Source organism: Leuciscus leuciscus, assembly GCF_965113295.1.
Source record: "Leuciscus leuciscus genome assembly, chromosome: 10".
In the NCBI taxonomy this organism is placed as follows: Eukaryota; Metazoa; Chordata; class Actinopteri; order Cypriniformes; family Leuciscidae; genus Leuciscus; species Leuciscus leuciscus.
Genome location: NC_138734.1, coordinates 24,612,852 through 24,637,157, shown reverse-complemented (window position 1 = coordinate 24,637,157; position 24,306 = coordinate 24,612,852). Strand labels below are relative to the sequence as shown.

The 24,306-nt window shown below is 36.1% G+C and overlaps 2 protein-coding genes and 1 long non-coding RNA gene across 4 annotated transcripts in view; 2 read left to right on the top strand and 1 right to left on the bottom strand.

The window, feature by feature from the left end:
• The window catches only part of arhgef17 (Rho guanine nucleotide exchange factor (GEF) 17), an 88,169-nt gene extending 77,322 nt beyond the window's left edge, over positions 1–10,847 (top strand). For both annotated transcript variants that reach the window (XM_082182831.1, XM_082182830.1), the window contains exons 14-21: positions 876–1,111; positions 1,495–1,735; positions 4,258–4,344; positions 4,433–4,500; positions 4,593–4,741; positions 6,264–6,438; positions 6,823–7,095; positions 8,356–10,847. In XM_082182831.1, coding sequence (XP_082038957.1) covers positions 876–1,111; positions 1,495–1,735; positions 4,258–4,344; positions 4,433–4,500; positions 4,593–4,741; positions 6,264–6,438; positions 6,823–7,095; positions 8,356–8,552 — 1,426 coding nt within the window. In that variant the 3' untranslated portion in view covers positions 8,553–10,847. The remainder of the gene's footprint in view (positions 1–875; positions 1,112–1,494; positions 1,736–4,257; positions 4,345–4,432; positions 4,501–4,592; positions 4,742–6,263; positions 6,439–6,822; positions 7,096–8,355) is intronic.
• Positions 10,848–14,665: 3,818 nt separating this feature from the next.
• The window catches only part of relt (RELT TNF receptor), a 34,796-nt gene continuing 25,155 nt past the window's right edge, over positions 14,666–24,306 (top strand). The window contains exon 1 of the mRNA XM_082183052.1: positions 14,666–14,817. The gene's annotated coding sequence lies outside the window, so the exon portion shown is untranslated. The remainder of the gene's footprint in view (positions 14,818–24,306) is intronic.
• LOC309508578 lies at positions 14,825–21,941 on the bottom strand. The gene is made up of 3 exons (XR_014209568.1): positions 18,413–21,941; positions 15,827–17,034; positions 14,825–15,741 (listed from the first exon to the last, which is right to left on the bottom strand). It is a non-coding gene; the product is annotated as an uncharacterized lncRNA (long non-coding RNA).

The following is a 24,306-nucleotide window of genomic DNA, read 5'->3' as shown; positions in this document are numbered from 1 at the left end:
TTATTCTACTTCGAAATGTGCGTTATGTGTCGGAATGTCGGTTTTTGTTTTGGTCTGCGTGATCCCGCCCGCTGTCAATTTACCCAATAGTATTTCGACACCCCAGTTGGCGGAAAACACAGCGTATTGCAGACATGGAAGCCAGCAAACGAACTGGGGTCAGAGATCGCTGATTCAACCCGTCCCAAAAAGCCTCGGCAATTAAAACGTTCCAAGCGTATACATTAGCTAATCAGCTTACAGTGTAAGGCTTGTCACTTTCCATTGTCATTTGCACACGTGTTCTTAATCTGGCAAATCGTGTGAGCATCAAGTTAGGAGGAAGAACAACTCTCTCCGATATTTTGAATTTGGACTGCAGTACCCATTTCAACCACTAGCTGTCCATATTACACACTGCACCTGGTAGACAGTTTTGTAGCTAAAATAACAAAACATTTTTCTAAAACATTCGGTTTCACTTTATTTTGATGGTCCCTTTAACACATTCTGTTGACTATAAGTAACGTTGCACCTACATGTCTCTTATTAGAGTGTTAGTAGAGTATAGTAGACTGATAGGGTTAGGGTTTGAATAAGTTGACATGTAGTTGCAAAGTTTCTTATAGTCAATAGAATGTCTGTTGGGGACCATCACAATATAGAGTTAGCAGATATTAAGCAGACAGTTTACTAATACTCTAATGAGAGTTAGCTGACATGTTGTTGCAAAGTTACTTATAGTCAACGGAGGGACCATTAAAATAAAGTGTTACCAAACATTCATATGTATATATGAATATGCCTTTTAAAACAGGTTTGCCTCTGTTCATCTAATGCATTTTTCTACACATATATGCAGTTTGCATGTGCAAAAATGTCCGTTCTGTCTGCAGAGAACGTGTCGGTCATTCCACCCCCTCCGCCCCATCAAATCCAACGGCGTCTACACAACCCCAGCTTCATATCTGCATCTCTGGCTCGTCCCTGGAGCTCAGCGAGCCCCCTGTAGTGCCCGCAGCAGAGCTTGTGCCTTTCGACAGCGATGACACCGATGATGAAGACTCTCCCAGCCCTTCATCGACACTGCAGAGTCAAGCCTCCCATTCCACCATCTCATCCACCTTCGGCAGTGAGTTAAAGCACATTACAGTCTCTATAATCAAATACTACCTGACAGAAGTTTGGAATAATTAAGTCTCTTATGCTCACCAAGGCTTTTATTTGATCAAAAATACAGTAATATTGTGAAATATTATTACAGTTTAAAAGAAGTTAATAAAATGTATTTTATTCCTTTTGACAGAGCTGAATTTTCAGCATCACTACTCTTCAGTGTGCCGATTTGCTTATTTGACTTAATAGAGACTTAATAGACTTCTTTCATAAGCATTAATAAATCTTAATTATTCTAATCTTTTAAAAGGCGGAGTACCTTATACTCACCCTCATGTCACTCAAAACACGTTTATTTTGCAATTTGTGTCTTATTAATGATGTTTTTTTTCCTCTCAGATGATGAGGCAGTCGTTTCAAAGGACATAGCCACAGAGACCACCAGCTCCGAGGAGGAACAAGAGTTTCCCGTCCCCAACTCATTCGGGGCCCCTCGGCTCAGTGCGGACAGTCCCGTGGACGGCCGAGCCATGCGCCGGTCCAGTCGAGGGTCCTTCACCCGTGCCAGCCTGGAGGACCTGCTGAGCATCGACCCAGAGGCGTACCAGAGCTCCGTCTGGCTCGGGACCGAGGACGGCTGGTGGGTCAATGCATGACTGCGGATTTACGAAAATAATACACTGTAAAAAATGATATGATCAGTAAGTTATGACAACATGTGTTTTTACATTGCTTTAATCAAAATAAGGTAAGCAATTTTCAACTTTGTTTATAAGTTGTACAAGATTCAACTAATTTATTAGTAAGTTAAGTCAGTTTAATGTAATTTAAGTTGAAATGACTTTAACATCCAAGTTGATTGTACTTAAAAATGTAAGGTTTAATTTACAGTGTACACTTAACCTTTATAATGTGCCGTAGTGTGGTACTTAATTTGGCTATTTTAGCATTATTTATACTGTTATAGTATAGTATTTTTATAATTAGCTTTTGTTTGTTTTATATTTAGATTTCACTTTATGTCATTTTAAAAAAAATATTTCTATTTAGCTTACATTTATATTTATTTCAGTTTTAATTTTAATTTTTAACTTATTCATATCAGTTAGTTGCCACGGCAACATTTCTAATTTTGAAGTTTTTTTTAAAGTTTAAGTTTAGGTTTTACGAGAATAAATGACACACTTAACTTGATGTAGGGCGGTAGTAATTTGGCCTTTTAAACAAATGTTAAATAGGTTGCGATCCTATTGTTGGTTATTATTAATATTTTCATTGCACACTTGGCAATGATTATATCAGCCTAAATAAAGATTTTTTTCTTTGAAAATAGAAAGTCATAACACCTAAAAAACAAGACCAAAATAAAAAAACAAATAATTTCATGTTAACTTTTAAGTTAAGTATTATAATAATTTTCATTAAGTCTTTACCATACCCCTATATAATGCTCAACTTATCATTCAGATAAATGTATAATATATCAAGTATAATATATCGATTCTGATTATTTCAATGGAAAATTAATGATCTGTTTTATATAACGTGATTTGTTAAAGTAATTATTCGAAGTGTTTAAACTTGTGTTTAGACTGCATTTTAAACCCACGGGCCTAATTAAAAGTTGAACGGGAGTAGCACTCAATGATGCAAGCGCATTCCCCTGCTGTTCCTTCTGTTTGGGGTTTAATTCTCACCTCAGGTGACCCTGATCTGACTACAGTTCCACCCCTTTGCCGCGTTCCCAGAGAGACACACATTATCTCATGCTCAAACCTGCCCATGTCCTCAGTGCATCCTGTCACTTTCCATACAGTCATTTACTCTCTCTCTCTCTCTCTCTCTCTCTCTCTCTCCTTCACACTAGCAGGTGTGAAGTGTTTGTTCATGCCTCAATGCTGGTCGACAGTCAAAACAAACAGAACACAATAAGATGTCTTAAGGAGCATTTTACTTGATTCCTGTCTATATAATGCATTTTAAGTAAGGAAAAGTTGACGACGGGCTGTTGAATTATTAGAAAATAATGCACACCTGAGGTAGTAATGTTACATTTTGGGTGTGCATTATTTTCCAATATTTTCTAATTCAACAGCCCGGAGTTACACGTCTATAGCTCAACTTTTCTTTGAGAACATGCAACTGATTTATGTCTTTAACTACATATTGTAAATAATTACACTGATTAAAGTTTAATGAGCCTTAAGTACACATAACAAAGTCCATTGCAAGTAAGCTGAAAGTATGAATGTCCGAATGGGCCAGTTCATGTTTTTTAACTTTGATAATAATAGGAAAAGTTTCTTCAGCAGCAAATCAGCATATTAGAATGATTTCTGAAGCAGTGTTGGGTGTATAATTCATTACGGAATAATTTAATTACTTTCCCTTGTAAAAGAAAAAAAGTAAGGGATTACTCCTATTTTTGTGTAATTTAATTACAGTTACTTCTGATGTAATTGCTTTAAATACTGTATAGACTATAGAACAGTTTTATATAAAACGATTGTGGATTTAACATAATGTTACGTCTAATGTTAAAATGTATGTTTTTAATGTAACCTTCTCGCTTTAAAAAACGTTGTCCAGTTCAAGAATAATTGATGCCATTTTATACTATTTATTTGAAAGAATTCAAATAACCATTTTCATTTCTATCCTAACTGGTTGATATTGGATTAAGAAAGTAATTAGTAATGCAATACTTTTTAGACAAATTTTTAGACTAATAACTTTTTTGACTAATTAGTACTTAATCTTTGTAATTATGTAATTAGTAGCAAGTAATTACCTTTTTAGAGTAACTGTTCTGAAGGATCATGTGACAGTGAAGCCTAGAGTAATGATGTTGAAAATTCAGCTTTGCATAAAGGAATAAATTACACTTTTAAACATATTCAAACAGAAAAGTCAATTTAATTGGTAATTAATATTTCACATTATTAATGTTTTTTTCTGTGTTTTGGATCAAATTAATGTGGCCTTGGTGAGAATAGGAGACTTTTTTTCCAAAAAACATTAAAACAATCTTAACTTTTGAATGATAGTGTAACTTAAGTTTGTGATTTACCAGTAAACAAATAAAACAAAATGTCATGTTTCATAAGCATAATAATGTAATCATGAATGTCTCATTGTTTTTTTTTTTGTTTTTTTTTTCAGTATCCATGTGTACCAGTCCTCAGACAACATCAGAAACAGGAAGAACAGTATGAAGATGCAACATTCTGCTTCTATCCTATGTATTCTGTAAGCAGCCGCTTGACTCATTGATCTGTTGCCATGTTAACTTAACCAGCATCTGCATCGAACCTTAACATCTTTGTTTTATTTCCAGGTATTTTGACAACAAGGTGTTTGTGTCTCTGGCAAATGGGGAGGTGATTGTTTATCAGAGGGAAGCAGGTAAGCACAGATTCATAAAAACAAAACAAAAATTCATTTAGAACCAATATGAGTGATTTACAAAAAGTCTCTGTCTTCTTTTTGCATAACAGGAAGTTTCTGGGATGCTCAGAGTTCTCAAACGCTGTGTCTGGGCTCTCCAAGCGGACCCGTGACCAAAATGGTTCCTGTGGCGGGAAAACTGTGGTGTGGCTGTCAGAACCGGGTCCTTATTGTCAACACCAGCTCTTTAACACAAGAGGTCAGACCCAAACTACATGCGGATGACATCTGGAAGGAGACTTTTTGATTTAAAAGACAGTTCATATTCAGTAATATTATCGATTCAGCTGCATTGACACCATCAGATGAGAACAACATTTTAATTTAATTGAGATGGATGACACTAACTTTGCATTAGCCATGCTTCCATCCAGCTATTTTTATGTGACTTTTGGGATACTAAAAACCCTGGATGGAAATGCCAAGATGTGCAAAAATGATAAAAAATGCGCATACAAATATATGCAATCAATTGAAAAGTACACATATGCATAAACTAAGACGGAAACACATTTACCAAAACATTTATCATGTATGAGGAAAGATCCACAGTGGCTTCCCTGATGGCAGCAACTTTCATTTTTATTACAGATATTTTGGGCCAATATTTATTTGCTTTCGGTGCTTTATTAGCAAATGTTTTATGCGATATTCCAATCTTGCACATAACTTTATATGGAAATTAAGCTGAATAATGACACTATTATTTTAAAGGACAAGTTCGGTATTTTACACTTAAAGCCCTGTTTTCAGATCGTTTCTGATGAAATACAATGGTTAAGATTGAAATTTGGACAAATGCTGCTGGCCCGAGAATTTTCGGTTTCTGTGGTAGCACCCCCCCACCTCCACAATGGTTGCATAGGTGCACTGGAATAATCCTTCCTAAAACGCATTAAACTTTCGTTTACAAAGACGTGAAACTCACCGAGTGGTCAGGGGTGTTCACTGATATGCTCACACAAAAACCGCTGCAAAAGATGCTTTCCAACAGGTTTTATCGTAGTTTTTGTCCAACTCCATTGACTTGTATTGGATGAAAAACTACGATAAAACCTGTTGGAAAGCATCTTTTGCAGCGGTTTTTGCGGTGCTACCACAGAAACCGAAAATTCTCGGGCCAGCAGCATTTGTCCAAATTTCAATCTTAACCATTGTATTTCATCAGAAACGATCTGAAAACAGGGCTTTAAGTGTAAAATACCGAACTTGTCCTTTAAGAGCTGCTTTACACCTTAAATTTAATTTGTTTCATTACTGATTAATTTTACAACATTAACTGTTATTTTCCTGTATTTATTTTTTTTTTTTATGTGAATCAACTTTGAAACAATCTGTCTTGCAAAAAGCACTTTATAAATAAATTTGACTTGACTATTGACATTAGCAGATTAAACATTTAGCTAACACTTTAGTTTAGGGTCCAATTCTTACTATTAACTAGTTGCTTATTAGCATGCATATCACTAGGATATTGGCTGTTTATTAATACTTATAAAGCACATATTAATGCGTTATTCTACAGGACCAGATTCTACATCCCTTAATCCTACCCAATATCTAAACTTAACAACTACCTTACTAACTCTCAATAAACAGTAATTAGGAGTTTATTGAGAAAAAAGTCATAGCTAATGGTTAGTTGGACTCTAAGCTAAAGAGTGACCATCACCTTTTGCAATTTTCACTTTCTGTCTCATATATTTTAATTTCTTCTTCAGCACTCGTTCCAAGTGGGTCAGGACAGCGGGCGCTGTGTGACCAGTATGGTGAGCTACGGCAAAGGCGTATGGATCGCTTTACAGGGCAGTGCTCATGTGCGACTGTACCACGCTTCCTCATACGAGAGCCTCACGGAGGTCGACGTGGCACCAGCCGTGCACAAGATGCTTGCAGGTATTGTTAAGTGTGCATTTATTCATGATTTTCACCTGCTGCATGTTAAAACAAGGGGGGAAAATCAGTAATACTTTATTTCGATAGTCTGCTTTAGACATTCTACTAACTATAAGTAACTTTGCAACTACTTAGCATTCATTATAGTATTAGTAAACTGTCTGATTAATATCTGCTAATACTTTATTTTGATGCTCCTCAACAGACATTCTACTGACTATGCAAATATATGTCAACTTATTCTACTAACCCTAACCTAAGTCTACTAATACTCAATGAGAGTTAGTTGACGTAGTTGCAAAGTTCCTCGTAGTTAGTAGAATGTTTTCTTTAAGAGCTGAATGTATTATACTTTACAGAATAAAATAAAGCCCTTTCTTTTAGGGTCTGATGCCATTATCCGGCAGCACAAAGCAGCCTGTTTGCGGATCACCGCTCTTCTGGCATGTAAGGACCTGCTGTGGATTGGCACCAGTGCAGGGGTGGTCCTGACTCTGGCTATCCCGCCAGTGTCCTCCAGCACTGGGCCGGGCACTCTGCGTGCCCCCCTCCTCCCCATGGGCTCCGCTCATGGCCACACGGGACACGTCCGCTTCCTCACGTGCATAGAGCTGCCCGAGGGCTTTGACGTCAACTTCCCACCGACGTCAGAATCAGGTTTGTTTCTCACAGCCTATTGCAGTCTGGGTAATATTGACAGAGGATCTGGCAACAAAACTGCATTACAGCAATACAGAGACATTGATCCGTTTTGTGTTTTTATATGTTATTAAGCTACAACCTGAAATTCAGAGTGTTAAGAGTTCAGTGACTTAAGCTGTTCTAGTTGGTGTCCATAATGTTTTTTGTTTTTTTGAGCAGTATATTAAAAAAATTGACCATATTATACTGCCATATGATATACATAAGAACAATAATACTAATGATATGACATACTTAACAATAATAATATATTTTAATTTTATTAATGTTATGGAGGAAAGCCAGGAACTCATAGCACCTTAAAAATTGTCCAAATGAAGTGCGTGGACCAAAATTGGGGAACCACCAATTGCAAGATTGTTGGAGTGTTTCCCCATTCATAAAACACAAACACATGATTATGATAATGGTAATTAAATCAATATTTTAAGATAGATATTTATTTTATTTTATAAATGTTATGGTATTCATTAAACCCAAAAATATGGTTAATAATAATTCAATAAATAATTTAATATATATATATATATATATATATATATATATATTTATTTGTTTGTTTGTTTGTTTGTTTGTTTGTTTATAATTGTTTTTTATTATTATTATTTATTTTTTTAGGAATGTCATGGTATTCATAAAACACGCAATTACGGCCCTGCAAAATTGTCGTATTAAATATTTTATTTTATTTTATTTTATTTTATTTTATTTTATTTTATTTTATTTTATTTTATTTTATTTTATTTTATTTTATTTTATTTTATTTTATTTTATTTTATTTTATTTTATTTTATTTCGCTCAAATAACAAACTAGCTAAAACACACATGTTAGACAATTTGCTTGATTTATTGAAATGCAGAACTTTCTTTTTCTAAAGTTGCAGTGTTGACTGTTCCCACTTTTCATTTTTAACATGTAGACTGCGATAATCATGAACCTAATTACACCTGCTATTCACATCCATCTCAACTGGTCAGAGATAAAAAAAACATCACTCAAACCATCACATTTGAAGTATAAACGCTAATGGGTCTTAATGCATCCCGTACAACAAAAAAGGACAGCATACTTACCTGTCAATCAACCATTGAGTTTTGAGTGTTTTAAACTTGCCTGGTTTGACTAGTACTTGTAAACGGATGCATCCAAGACGGATGTTAACATAGCATCAAATGATGAATGAATATGTGTGTTTTATTGACTTTTCTTACAGTGAACTCTGAGAGCAGCAGCGGAGGCCTGCAGAGACGAGACTCAGCCCGACGGCGCGCTTCCACCCTCCTGCCCGTCAAATCCAACCTGCTGGTCATCAGCGGCGGCGACGGCTATGAAGACTTTAGACTGACCAATAGCAGCGAGACGGTGGGGCGGGACGACAGCACCAACCACTTACTGCTGTGGCGCGTGTAATGGAAGCCCCGCCCCCCCCACAAACCAAGCCGCTGGACTGGCCCACGCACTTCCCCCCGAAACCCCGCCCCTTCCTGTCCTCTGATGCATTGTGTACAAGCGTGTAACACGTCAACAAATGGGGTGTTTGTTTTCCGTTACGTTGTGTTACGTGTCATTTTGTTTCTTGGTGTGAAATTTTGATCTCGCTTGCCATGTGGTGTTTCCTGTGAGCGCTTTTGAATGTTGTGTTGAAACTTTAGACGCAGCTTTAAAAGCGGACAGAGAAGAAAAAGTGATTGTAAAAACCATAGCAGAGAAGATAATCAGAGAAGGAACAGGTGAAGTAAAAAAGGAATAGACAGAATTGTTCGGTTGTTGGATAGAGAGCGGGTTTGAACGCATCGCACGAGGCAGGAAGGATTGTGGGTAATGTGTGGATGGACATACCGAGGGGAAAGACGAGTTTTTTCATCCTTCACTTTGTTAGAGGACAGTCCGCACACTTTTATGGTCAACTACTGGTCTCAACAGACTGTGATTTGAATCGAGAATGAAGATGTTTTTGTTAAACCTCTCATCGGAACGAGATGAGAGTTAATCTTACGTAACCAATGTGCAATATAAGGCTAGAGTACCTACAAACTGCTATACCACACACACACACACACACACACACACACACTCACACACTTTACTACTCCAATAATCAACAAACTCACAGTCAGAGATATTACACATTATCACTTTATTCTTTTGGTTATAAAATCAATCTTATGTATAAAAAAAATAAGACCTTCACTATATTATGTAAAAGAGCAGCAATGACATTCCATTTATAGGTATTGTGACATAAAATCCTTTTGTACAGTATTTATGTTTTTTCATTTTTAGTTGAGTCTTTTTTTATAGCACTTAATTTATAAATAAGGTAGTCTGGCATTTTCTCTACTGAAAGATTTTGACGCTCAACTCAAGTTGGGTCAGTGAGTTTGTGAGAGAGATTGATTCAATTTTTTTGAAACCTTATTTGAGTGACAAAACATCCAGGTCATATTTCACCCTAAAATCAAAAAGAAATAAAATAATAATTCTGCATAAAGAAAATGAAGCCCATCTTCAGGACCATTTCAGATTTTCTTTTTGCATTGTGTTATTTAAATCACAATTAGTCACATTTCCCCCAAATGTTTTAAATTAAAATAATAATAATAATCTCATTCAATTTACTGTAAATCATTTGCATTATTTTTAAGGCAATTATTTCAAATTCAACTTAGTACAACAAATACTATAGTATGTATTTTAAAATTACAATATTGAGGGTTTTTTTTGCATTATGGTAATTGGAATTTGGGGGAAATGTGACTGTCATAAAAATGATGTAAAAACATAGTTTATTTGCTTTGTAATTCCAGTGGTCGTTTTCATCATCATGGTAATTCAGGAAAGGGAATTGTGTTGTTGCTAAAGACAGCCTTGATTTGACGAATAGAGTTTGGAGTCGATAGATAAACTCTGTGCTTGTTTTATGAGTGTGCATGTGTGTAGATTATGACGCGTAGAATGAAGTCAGACGGGTTACAGCCCTTCAACTGCATGTGGCTGCTTATAAGAGACAATTAACTGCTAAACCGCTCTGCCTGCGCCGCCCGCCATCAGGTGGGTCCACTTCCTGTTAAATGAGCAATTTCAGCTGCCTTAGTTTGCCTGGAAAGAACAGAGTCAGACACAAACACACCCAAACACTCGCTCACCCGCATCCAAAATGTGCCGAAGGATGTGAAGTCAGACTTTTCCCAGACTGCATCACGCATGGGAACATTTCACTAGTTTGTTTTATTGATTGATCTGGGTAAGGTATGAATGCTCGCAGGTAGAAATCGTCACGAAGATCCTCAGAGAATCATATTTTCATAAACTGAGTCTGCATTTTAAAGTTTTAATCAAATATCTAAATCAATCAGTGATGATCGTCGAGTCTTACTGTTGTAAGTGACCCTCTCAGCCCTTTCTAGTTAAAGACGTCATCAATGTTTATTGTATATATTGCCTTTCTCTGTACATAGTGCTCTCACGGTCCACGATTGTTCATATGAATCTAATGGCATATTTTTATAAGTATTTTTGTCTATTTCTTTTCCTCATTTGGCATGTGCCGTCTCATTTAAATTAAAACTATTACAGTATTTTAAAAGAAGAAAAGAAAAGCCGGTCCTTGTAACTTGTCATGCTTTTTTTTCTTTTTTTTCACACCGTTGTCCTATGATGTCACTGTGGGTTTCTTTGTAATTAAACATTTCACTGATGCCAGAATCTCGAGGCTTCGGTTAACTCATTTACAAACATGCTCACACATGATCCCTATCATCAGACTCGTATGAGTCAATGTCAGGAAGTTTTCAATGATTGTGAACTGGCACCTTCTTGGGAAAGGAAACAAAACACTTTTTTGAAAAGATCAGGTTTTAAAGAGATGAAATGAGAAGAAAATCTTCTGTGCCAAAAGATGAGATGTGTTGGAACCGAATAAATTTTTTTTTTATATTAATAATACTAAAATGTTCAACCTGTCCATCTCACATCTGTACGATTCATCGACTATTTTTCTAAGAATAACTTGGGTAACTTTTGTTTCCGGGGTGTCATATTTTTATGAAATTCCATTATTATGCAGTTACAGGATTGCTCACAAAAATGTAGGACACAGCTAAATATTACACGTGTGGTGATTAAAATAGCAAGATCATTTTAATGTTTGTCTTCCGTGTTGTTATATTGGTGTGTAAATCCATTGAACATTAGATTATGATTCACACTCATTGCTTTTGTTAATCATTTCCTTATGTGATTAATAAAAGCAGTGAGTAGTAAAAGTAAAATATGATTCAACTGTAAATCATCACTTAGATTTGAATTGTGAATTCAACCGAAAATTACATTGTATGATTTTTAATTGTTGGATAAGCCTAGAAGGAGGAGAGGAGAGATCTCACTGAGGAGAGATAGGCCTAAATCACCATTTTAAGGAGGGTAAGGACATTTCATGCTTTTAATATTTTTATATACACTACTGTTAAAATCAGTAGTATAACAGTAAAACAGTAATACTGTGAAATAATTATTACAATATATTTGTATTACTCATTATTATTCATTACTCCAGTCTTCAGTGTCACATGATCCTTCAGAAATCATGCTGATCTGCTGCTCAAGAAACACTTATTATTAATATCAATGTTGAAAACAATTGTGCTGCTTCATATTTCTGTAGACACCGTGATTTTTTTCAGAATTCTTTGAGAAATAGAAAGTTCAAAAGAACAGTTTATTTGAATCAGAAATCTGTTGTCACATTATAAATGTCTTTACTGTCACTTTTGATCAATTTAATCGAGCCTTGCTGAATAAAAGTATTAATTTCTTTTCTTTTTTTTATCTTACTAAATCAGCGCTTGTGTTGCTGGTGTGTCATCAGCACAGTGTTCTGAATGACTGTCCAACATTGACACCAACTGAATGAAATACACAAGACCAATTCACGTCATCTCACTGCAAACTAGTTGTGCGAGAGAACAAAGAAAGCTTTATAATGTCACGCAATGAACATTCAGTGCCTGATAATGCAGTTCATGGTTTGTGTGAGAGATCTGGTTTTATTCTGACCCACAATTCAGTGCAGTTGGCGTATAAGAAACCAAAGAATGATGCAGAATACATTAACTTTCTCTCTTCCTCCCCCTCTCTCTCTCTCAGGTTACAGAGTAACAGTGAAGAAACATTTAATTAAAGATTTAGAGCATTTTTAAGGTTTCTACAGAAGCATCAATTAAACTAAATGCACACAAAAGAGTTGAACAATCATGCACTTTATTTACCAGCGAGGAGGAACACCACAGTTAGGGCCATATAGACAATTATGGGACTGTGTAAGATAATGAAAACATGCACGCACACACACACACACACACACACACACACACACACACACACACACACACACACACACACACAAACTGATGCTTTTATCCAGTTATATTTTTAGGGTTATTGTACTGAACGGATTCACTGTCTTTGCCATCTTGTTTATTCAATTAAACAGGCTGTTCTTTTGAATGGTTCACATTGTCTGCTTTGATGTTTTGCATTTGAAGTAGTTAAGAATTACAGTAACACTTTATTTCGATAGTTTGCTTTAGACATTCTACTACTAACCATAAGTAACTTTGCAAATACATGTCAACTAACTCTTATTAGAGCATTAGTAGACTGTTAAGTTAGCTGACATGCAAAGTAAGTCTGTAAAATGTCTGTTGTGGGACCATCAAAATAGTGTTAGTATTACGCAGGTAGTCTAATACTTTAATGAGTTGACATGTTGTTGCAAAGTTACTTATAGAGTGTCTAAAGTGGACCATCGATATAAAGTGTTACCAGTTATGGTTGATTATTATTGAATAGAAGCTGAAAAATATCAAATATAACATACTTTTGCTGTTTGTTTTAACTGGTTATGGTTTGAACCTGAAAGCTAATTACAAATGTTGTGTCAATTTAATCAAATGTGCAGTTACACTTTAAAGACAGGTGTTCTTATGTACTTTATACATTCATTCCATACATTAGTGTTAAAATCGTAAATGCATACCATCAGGTCTTCAGTGGCCCGTGATGTCATTCTCTACCCTCCTCCTCATTAATTTTTTTAAGTTAGACATCAACCTTCTAGGTATTCCTCAATCAATTAATTATTAACTATATAAAAAGAAAAAAGAATAAAATTATTTGTAAAAAAGAAAAGAAAAAAAAGCCTGTTTTCCCATAATTTTTTTGTAAAAAAATTGAATAGGGTCGCTAATGACCCGATGTGTGTAACAGTGCAAGTAAATTTTTTTTCTGCACAAAAATAATTGAATCTTTAATGACTGAATAAGTGTAATTCACGTTTTTTCCACAAGGTGGCAGTGTCTGTTACACAATGATGAAGTGAAATTTCACTCATACTTACGCAGGCAGAAAACAAAAGAATAGGAAGTATCAGCTGCAAAACTTGAAATGGCTCAGCGATTTAATGCAGAGCAACGCAATCTAGTCTCACTGTCACTTGATGGTGGATCTGGTGAAGAAGCTGTCAGCGATCAAAATACTGATTTTGAAGATGTTGAAAATGTTAGTTTTGAGAATATGTTTGAGATCGCTAATATGAGCCGGATGCTGAATGTACTGGGAAATGAGCTCTTATGAGAACAGTGATGATGGTATAAAACATCTACTCAAATTGAACCCTTCCAAGCTCCAAAAGGTATCAAAATGTGCTTTATTTTATTCTTCTGTAGGCCTATACTCTAATATCAGGAGGTTTAAATGAGGCCTATTGCGACAGAGATCCATTATTGGTCCGGGTCTCTAAAGACCTGAATATGTAATAATGATTGGTGAAACATTCTTGCATTTAAGGGTTATTATTAATATCCAATTCATTGGATGGCTGCTCACATAACATTTTGGTGGCATGATTGGGTCGCTGCTTCTACATTTGATTCAGATTGCTAAATAAAATTGCTAGTAAACAAAATTTCCAATGCTAGATTTGCTTGTTTTCTTCTTCTTCTTCTTCTTCTTCTTCTTATGGTTCATTGTACAGCAGAGGGACTCATCTGGAATGACAAACTAATAATGTGAGATTCTATTAAATTGCCCTGCAGCGTGAGTGCATTCCATGAGCACATGCTGGAGACACAGAAACACGCAAAACCAAAAGAGCAGAGTTATGTATACAATATTTAGATGAAATATAAGGAGATATGTTTGCTTTTTGTCACAAATGTCACAAAAAGAGAAAAATTTTCCCCTTCTTTACTTCAATATTTTACTTGAGGAAACATGCTAAATGAATGTAATTTCACTATCAACATTTATTCGATACATGGTTCGATATTCTAATGAAATGGCCACTTTAGCAAGGTTAATAGGCTACCCTTTTAAATTAATTGAACTTTGTTCAAAATACATTCGCATATTATGTAGGCCTATCTGAGTAGAGAGAGAGAGAGAGAGAGAGAGAGAGAGAGAGAGAGAGAGAGAGGGAGAGGGAGGTGCAGATCATATTACACACAGACAGTGTGTGACGTGTTTCTCTCCGATCTTCTCCGTCACTTGGTTCAAATGTTGGATCCCTCTTCTCATCTCTGCGGTTCTGTCTCTCTCTCTCTCTCTCTTTGTGTAATTATAGATTACACATTCTGCATATGATGATTATAGGACACTTATGAATTCAGTAAAACAGGTAAGATACAAACTTTATTCATTGTGCGTATAATAGTTTATTAACGGATGGGGACAGTTGCAGTGCGGATGCGGCATTTCTGCCGGGGTATTTTTAGAAGGCTAACTTATGAATTCGGTTGTGTGTCCTGTATTGTATAGCCTACTTCATACTCAGATGAGTGATATACTGTACTGAGCTGTGCTACTGTATCATGTTGGTGTTTTTAGAGTTTAAGATACGACAAGTTTTGCTGATATATCGTTCCGCATTGAAGACAATAGAATGTGTTGTGTTCAGTTTGCTAGTGTTTCGTGATGCTCTTACTGCGCTCGTTCACTTCAAGGTCTGCAAAACAGTGTCTTTCTATTTAAATATTAACTGTTAACTGTAAAAGTGCTTCAAACGTGTTATTACTTTTTATTATTATCTGGATTACTCATTGTCAGATGCACTAAATATGATTTTAAAATGTCTAACGTTACAACGCTAAGACTTGGTAACACTTTATAATAACTTTAATCAGTAGCCTAACACCAAAAAAAAAAAAAAAAATTCTAACATTAAGCTTTATAATACTTAACAGATCTGATCATTTATTGTGGTTTTACAGCAGCAGCACTAGCATTAGCTGTACTGTAAGTTAGTCACTAGGTATTTTGGTCGAACTAGTTTACCATGGTAGGCTAAGGTATATTGTTGTAAGTACTGATCTGTTAAATATTATAATTAATATTTGTTATAAAATTCATTATGTGAACGTATTTATATGTGATTATAATTGCAGATGCATTTGAAAACAAATGAAAGCAATTTAATATTATGCACCAAAACGACATTGACATTGCAGCCAGGAACATTGTGTTTTACTGTATGTTGTGAACTTACCTTCAGTATTTATGGTGGTCTTTAAACATCTCATACCTGCTACAATGTCCATAGAATCTGATGTATGAGAGTAGAAAGAGGAACAGCATTTATTTGTTTTATGAAACGAAGCATAACACAATAATGTATTGCCATAATTTACCTCCTGTGATAGTGTCATCCACTTCAGCTGTTTAAATCATTCAGGGATCACAAATTGTTCAGCTCTTTTCTAGTGAACTTGGTTAACTGAAACAAAGCGGCGAGCATGTTTAAATACATCTCATCATAACGTGTCGCCCACTGGGCAGCTACACACACACACACACACACACACACACACACACACACACACACACACACACACACACACACACACACACACACACCTCTTCTGGCAACAGACTTTGGCACACACTGCACCAGCTGCGGTTTATACCAGCTGGAAACACATGTTTGTGCTGCATGCATAATTTATAGTCTGCACTATAAACAAAAATGCTGGGTTATAAAACACTGCACAACTCATGTGTCAGCCTATAGGAACATGTTGGATATATCCCAAAAAATCCTATTTAAAAAAAAAAGTTTAAGTTACAAGGCGCCACCCTTGTCGTTATAATTAACATCTTTTGTAAACCCTCCATGAATATTAAAGTGAATCGCAGCATTGGCACAGAGCCTGGATGTAATTGAAATCTCTTTGTAGTTCTACATCTTTTTTCCTCAAACACTCTTACGAACATTTTATTCTCACGTTTCAACTAAATGCACTTGGCGTGTTCAGCATTACCTGCTTTATGAGGCACGCAAATGCTTTAGTAACTTTAAGGCTAATAAAGCAGTGTGATTAAATGCATGGCTCTAATACAGCCGGTGTTTTAATGGCATTGTACATATACTATTATACATATGTAATATATTTGGCACATCTGATCTTAGATTTCAGCCTTAAAGGGTTAGTTCAACCAAAAATGAAAATTTTGTCATTAATTAGCCTACACTCATGTCATTCCAAACCTGTAAGACTTTTGTTTATCTTCGGAACACAAATGAAGATATTTTTAATAAAATCTGAGCAATTTCTGTCTCTCCATTGACAGCTATACGCAACTACAACTTTGTCGCTTCAGAAAGTTCATAAAGAGATTGTGAAACTAATCCATGTGAATTGAGTGGTTTAGTCCAAATTATCTGAAGTGACACTTTATATGATGAACAGATTTAATTTAGGCTTTTATTCACATTCATATTCAATTATTAGAAGAAAAAAAAACATTACTGGTTTGCATATCTGGGTAGATATTTTGACAAAACAATGGCACTGACATGTTTTTAGATATGCCAGTGCAAGTTGCGTTCAGTTTAGGGCTGTAGCTATCGATTATTTTAGTAATCGAGTATTCTACGGATTATTCCATCGATTAATCGAGTAATCGGATAAAAAATTGTGGTAATAAAAATAGATCCAAGTGAACAACAGCCTTTAAAATTACTTAAAGACAAATAGGTAACACTTTACAATATGGTTCATTAGTTACTCAGAATGAACAATATTTATTTCTACAGCATTTATTAATCTTAGTTCATGTTAATTTCAACATTTGCTAATACATAATTAAAATTAATGGTTGTATTTGTTAACATTAATGTAATGAACTAACATGAACAAACAATGAACAGCTTTATTTGTATGAACAAATGTTAGTTACAGATGTAGCTATTGTTCATTGTTAGTTCATGTTGATTAATACATTAATGTTAACAAATGAGCCTTATTGTAGTGTTACCCAAATAACAATAACAAGCAATAATTATTGGTTCAAATAAAGTATCAAAGTAATCATATGGGTTTTATTGAACAACGCTGTTAAAATACACCATATAAAATATATGATAACTAATAAACATAACATTTAATTCAAATGTCAATTTAATCTTTCATATTTGGTCACTTCTGTACGATAGAAATGCAACAGCTGCCGTAATTTCTTGAAAAGAACATGTGCACGTCAAAACATGCAAGCAGTGCAAGGGTTAAACTTTTATTTTGAAATCGCGATGAACAACAATTCGCACATGAGAATATATGCGATTGCGAATATATTTCTTAATATATTCAGAGACATACTTATGTATTCTCCTGTGTTGGCGAAGATTTATAAATGAGCTGCGTTACAAATCTTGTGAAACGGCGCAGACTGCGTGCAGATGAACGTTATAAGCCACACAAACTCACAGCATGCAAAGATGGAGTTTGAGAAACCCGAGACGCTCCACGCATATAAATGATGACAGTAAGTTACTATGAAACACGCGTCCGGGGTTTTGCGTTCCCAAATGCACATTATTGGAAACTTAAACAAACAGCACATGCAGAGACTGAGTATACGTGTGGAGCAGCGTTTACTGTGAACGGAGCTGAGGTAGGCCTACTTTTAACACAATCTGCACGCATGTAAATAATTCAACCGTCATGCTTCTCTGTGGGAGAAAAAAAACAGCGCATATATTTATTTAACTTAATCTTAGCCTTTGTGATTTCACAATATCATGATTGTAAACAGTTAAATATATCGCGTAGCCTTAGAAAACTGTGTAATGCGGTTCATGGACTCTCGTCTGTGGAATGCGCCACTTCCGGTATTTTGCCGGTTACTCGACACGGGTAAATTGCAATCGAGGATTTTTTTAAATCGAGTACTCGACTTTAATCGAGGAATCGTTACAGCCCTAGTTCAGTTTAAACAGCTCAAACAGCTAGCCTGGGACTAGGCTTAAGCCTTGTCTGTGAAACCGGGGGTGGATTTTGTTTAATGGCAGTTTTCCTTAATAGAGCAAATAAACATTAAATTTGCTTTAAAAACGAAGAAAAAAATTGGCCAATTTTCTTGTTAAAACAAAAAACAGAATCGGCCATGAAAAATCATGATCGGGGATGTGTGATAAATTTGGCATATACTGTGATTCAGTGCCAGGATGTTTCCAGATTAACAAGACTTATGTTCATGTGTTTGCATAGCTGTCCGTGCATTTTTCCCATGCTTGCATACTTTTGTTTTGATAGAGTTCATTTGACCATCCTGATTCTGCTAGTGTGACTCTGCAGTCCAAACAAGAACCTTGCTAGGACTGTTATCTGTAATTGCCTATGCTCCTTTCTTGACCCGTACTGGAACGACAGCACCAATTCAGAGTTTTGAAGTGGGAGTTTGGTTGGCAGCTTTGACATTGGGCACGCTCCTCTGAAATTATGAAGCAAACGTCTGGGAAGAACCCAAACCCTACATGGCTGGATGCAGGAATCAATGGCTTAATTAAAGCTTCATTATTTTTGTTGGTGGATCGTTTCACCAGAAACGAACCAAATTTACTGTATACTTTTCCCTCCCTGTCGTGCAGACATCTACCTGCGTTGGCTGGCGTGTCCGCGTTGACCTCTATGTGGTTTGGGCGCTGCTGGCGCACCGACCGCTCTGAACCTCAGATCAGCAGGGATTTACTGTGTCCCCGTGGGTTCTGCTGACTTTGCGAGCACTACTACTGTGATACATTGAGTAATATGAGTAAACATTGAAGAGAATAGTCTCTATGTTACGTACAGGAGACATTTAATGTAATTAATGGTAAAATTAATGTTCTTTAATGGCTTTTACAGGCTCTAAAGCGTTCCAAAACTCTTGTGTAGACACGTACATATTACCATTTATTATGTTTTTAATTGTATCAATAAGAGTGTTTTTGGTAATATCATGTGTACCACTTCAATTTGATGTCGCTCATAAATTACATAAATTCATTCAGAATCTATATATAATTTGCATTTACCTTAAAGAGTACTAAAAATGTATTTGCATCTCTTGGATGAAAAGGTTTTTTAAAATTTTTACTTCAGTGAGTTGTTGACTCAAGAAACCCTTTGAGCAGTTCAGTCTGACTTGTGAATGAATAAATCTTGGTTCAATGAGCCAGTGAGTTTTTGATTCAAGAACTGCTCGATAAGTGATTCAGTCAGGTTTGTGAACAAAGCATTCTTGGTTCAGTGAGTTAGCCTAGTGGGTTGTGTCTAAGTCAGTTTTTTCATGGCCTTCCCTCGCTAACTTCCCTCTGTCTCATTCACTCGAATGTACGTCATTGCTTACGAGTGCCCACTACTTGCGGAATTCTTGAAATAGGTTTAAATGGAACGCCTAGCCTAAGCCCTTGATAACTGGCAATCCGCTATGGAGCTGATTCATTATTTACAGTTTTTTTCTCATGAATTTGTTTTACACACCATTCTATAGGCCTGTATATGATTGGGCTGTTGGAGAAAATTACACAAAAATTACAATACAAGAAACTATGACAGGGCAGGGCAGGGTTTCACAGACAGGGCTTAGATTAAGCCAGGTTTAGGCCTTAGTTCGATTAGGGCATTTAAGTGTGCCTTAGAAAAAGAAAAAGAAATATTACTGGTGTGCATCTTGAGACAAAACAATGGCACTGACATATTTTAAGATATTCCAGTGCAAGTTGCTTTCATTTAAAATAGCTCAAACATTTGCCATTTTGTATGAAAAATATCCATATTTATACATTTATAAACTATAATCACGGGCTTCTGGTAACGGCCGTACACGAGTCTAGTTCTGGTCGAAGAGTGACCTCTGACCTGTGATGTCACAATCGTGTTGCATTGTGGTCTATGGATCTGCCTGAAGTGTATTGAGTACAGCTCCCTCAGTCAAAATCGAGGGGTCGAGGCCCCACTAGACGAAGTTGAATGCACTTCAAAATGGAAGCGGAGATTCCCCTGGGGGATGTTAAGGGAAGTAAACGCAGCACTGCTCTGAATTATTCAGTCGGATTTGTGAATGAATCATTCTTGGCTCAGTAAGTCAGTGAGTTGTTGGCTTAAGAACTGCTTGAGCGATTCAGTGGGTGCTTCTCATTTCTTATTTGTGTATCCTCATTTCCTCTTTGCTCCACCCCCTATTCTCGCTCATGACTCCTCTGGAAGCTTCCTCACTCCTAATTCCTCGCCTCCATGCGGTGCAGTTAGAGAATTGAGATGGCCTTCAAGATGGCTGAGTACGATCGGTTTCCGGCTCACAGGCTGGAAGACGGAGGAACAAGGAAACGAGGACACATCAGTTTGAGTAGAAGCACCCAGTCTGACTTGTGAATGGTTCAATGAGTCAGTGGGTTGTTGATTTGAGATCTGCTCATAGCGATTCAGTTTGATTTGTGAACAAATCATTCTAGACTCAGGCCAGGGGGTTGGTGACTCAAGAACTCTTACCGATTCATGAATGAATCATTTAGACTGGTTTAGTGAACCAGTTCAACCCATTCATTAAAAATATTTGACTTTTAAAAGAACAATTCATGAATCAGTCATAACTAGCACACCGATGTGAGTGATGTTTAAGGTGTATATTTTAGCATGTGTGTTCACTGGGAATTAAACCTAGGATCTTGGAATCACTCCGCTCACCATGTTGAGCTACAGGAATGTTAGCTTTTACACTAGCTGTGGCCACAAAGACCAACACAAAGGGAAAGTGTTGCTATTCAGGATGTGATGATACAGCACTTGGTGCCGGGGCCACATTTGGACCTTTTCAGGGTGTCATTATAGGGCACAGGCAGATATGTGAATGGAAGTACCCCCTCCATCCGATGCTGGGCCACATGACCCTGGCCTGCACCCTCCGAAAGGCCGGCATCCATTAATTAGCACTGGGCAGCGTGGGTAATGTGACATTCCTGCAGCAGAGGCTAATTACAGATTCAGAGAACAAGACGCAGCCAGCAGAGTTGGGTGACCGACCCATCTTAAGGCAAAGGTTGTGACCTTCCTTATTCTAGACATTTGGCATCATTGGAAGAGTTAACTAAGACACACTGCACATGTGCCTCTTTTGTTAACGAATATATTCCATAAGAATTGTCTCTTCTCTGGCATATGGGTGCATTTAACATTCCTGTTTTACAGGACCGATGAGGTGGAATTCCTCTTTTAGGAACAGGAATTGTTCCACACATTCATTAAGGAAGTGTTTCCCTGCTATTTAATTTCAAAACTGGTGAAATAAACTTGTTTCCCTTCGGGTTTCTCCTTTTTCTTCTTGTTTTCCAGAAGGCGTTCCCTTGTGAAAGATAAGTTAACTAAGAAGAGTAGATCAAGTCTTTTAAAAAGATTAGGAAAATAATAGTACTTGAAAAAAATATATTGAATGTATTGTTTTTGGACACTTAATTGCATGGTATTTGCTATTAAATGAAAATGAAATACAATTAGTTGAAATTGAGAGCTTTTTGACTTAAATACATATATGTAATTTCATCATTGCTTCTATTGTTTTTGAAATATGGTCAAAGTGTACTGTCAAATGTACTGACAAACATTTATGATAAAATAAAGTTCAATGTAATTTCTCTTGAAACTTATGTTATGTATTTAAATATTTGTAACAATGACTAATTTGTAATGATTTTAAACATTAATTTACTACAGTTCAGCTCAGTACTACAGTTAAAATCATGTGCTTTACATCAAAATAAGTGCATTTCAAAGCACAGCAAAAGATTATTAAAACATTATTTAAAATGTACTTCATTTGACATTACTACAACGTTTTTTCTCATTTTATTTTATTGTTACAAAAGTATACTTTTATACTGTTAAAAAGTCACAAACTTACTCTAAGTACACTTAAGTGGACTTTTATTTCATTAATATTAATATATGCAAGTTTGCTCATTCAATACAATGCAAACAGCCAAACCCATGAAAAATAAGTGAGATTACTTCCTTTTCACAAGGGTTTGGCTGTTTGCTTTGTACAGTAATACCATATCGCTCTTTTTTTTCCAGATCAAGCTGTAAGAATCTCAGTTTTTAGTTTTCATCAATATTTCTTTGCCAGAATGATCTCAGATATGTTATTGTGTGCAATGTTAGAAGTGTTTTCCTAATCAAGCATCTTAAGATTTACTTCTTCCTTGTTTAAGTTTCCTTGAAATAGGAATATTAAACGATTTCCTTGTCTTTTTCTATTGTAGATGAACACTGTGATAATATGCAAATAGACATTGAGTCTGTTCCAAAGTCCCTTACAGGTAGTGATGTCAGCCTGTCAATCAAACGAGTGGAATCCTACACTGATGACGTTCTTTCTCACTGTGTCGATTTACATTATCAGTATCAACACGGTTGCCACCAGCTTGTGTTTACTACAGTAAACGATAGTAGAAGTACATGCATTGTACTTTTCCAGTAACAAGTTACTTTTTTCTTGTGCATCAATTTGTTCGAGTCCCTGTGCTGCATTTTACATTCATTGCATAACTTTGCCATCATATTCTTATAGTTATTGAGCCCTTAAGTTGCTTCAGTGTATTGCTTATATGGGTAGCTTCATTGTCAAAAATCTAAATTGTAGCTCTCCCAACACTGAGTAAACAACAAACAAAGCTAAATATAGACACAATCTAATACTTATGACACAATCATGTATTTAATGGTGAAAACAGCTATCGTGATGCTATCTATAGCGGTTATGAATAGTCAAATCTCGTGTGCATGGGAGTAGATAATAGCCGTTTTGTAGGTATTTGTCCAGAATGATCGTTGGCAACTGTTATTTAGGTATGACATCAAGGGCCTTATTTTGAACAGGCAGATGTTTCATCTCAGAGAATAATTGGTTTTCCTCTGTTTTTCTCAGTAGAAACCACAGTAGAATGATGCACATGGCCCATAATTATGTTTGTGCATCAGTGACCTCGTCTTTTAACAGCAAACGGTCCACAACAAGAACAGGAGATCTGTTCCAAACAAGCAACAAAACACTTCATTTACCACTGCAATCTCTTTAACACTGTTTAAAAACTATTAGTAAATGTTAAATCATTCTTACTGGTTTTTGACAAACAGTTCCGCCCCATGATGCCAATTCTGCAGATTCAAAAACATTTTGCTTAAAAATGTTATGTTAAAACAATATGCTTGGTTTGCAGGGAATCTAATTGTATTGTTTTCATGTTTTCTGCACAGGGAAACAAAAGAATACATTTTGGCAATAGTGCTATATGGCACCAGCATCACCAAAAGAAATTACAAAAATAATGACTGTTTTCATACAGGTTTCCAGAACCAGAACACATTTTTTGTCTTCCATTGGTGTGACGAACAGATAGTCCTGTCCAAATTATTTTCGATGTTGGCAGATCGAGATCCTCAAACAAAAAGAGTGATGTTTTGATATTGTCACAGTGTTTACAGTTTCCCAGAGGATTCAACCAATGAATGGCTCCCTTATAGCTTCAGTGTTAATGGTGAATCAATTCGATTCACGATTCAGCATGAAAACCACAGTAGAATAATGCACATGGATCGTAATCCCTTGCTTTACTCTGCTCAATATATCAAAGCTCTAGATGTTCACAAGCAACATAAAATGAAGCCCAAAACAGCTTTATGAGCAGAAACTCCCTTTTCATCCCATTGTCTGAAGTGGTTTTTATTCGGTGTGATGGTGTCCCTCTTGTTGCATAACGTTCCTCACCCCTGGTGACAGAGGGATTGTTGTGGTTACTGGCCGGTGGCCGCAGAACGTGGTTGGCACGTATCTTGAAACATGCAGGACGTACAAC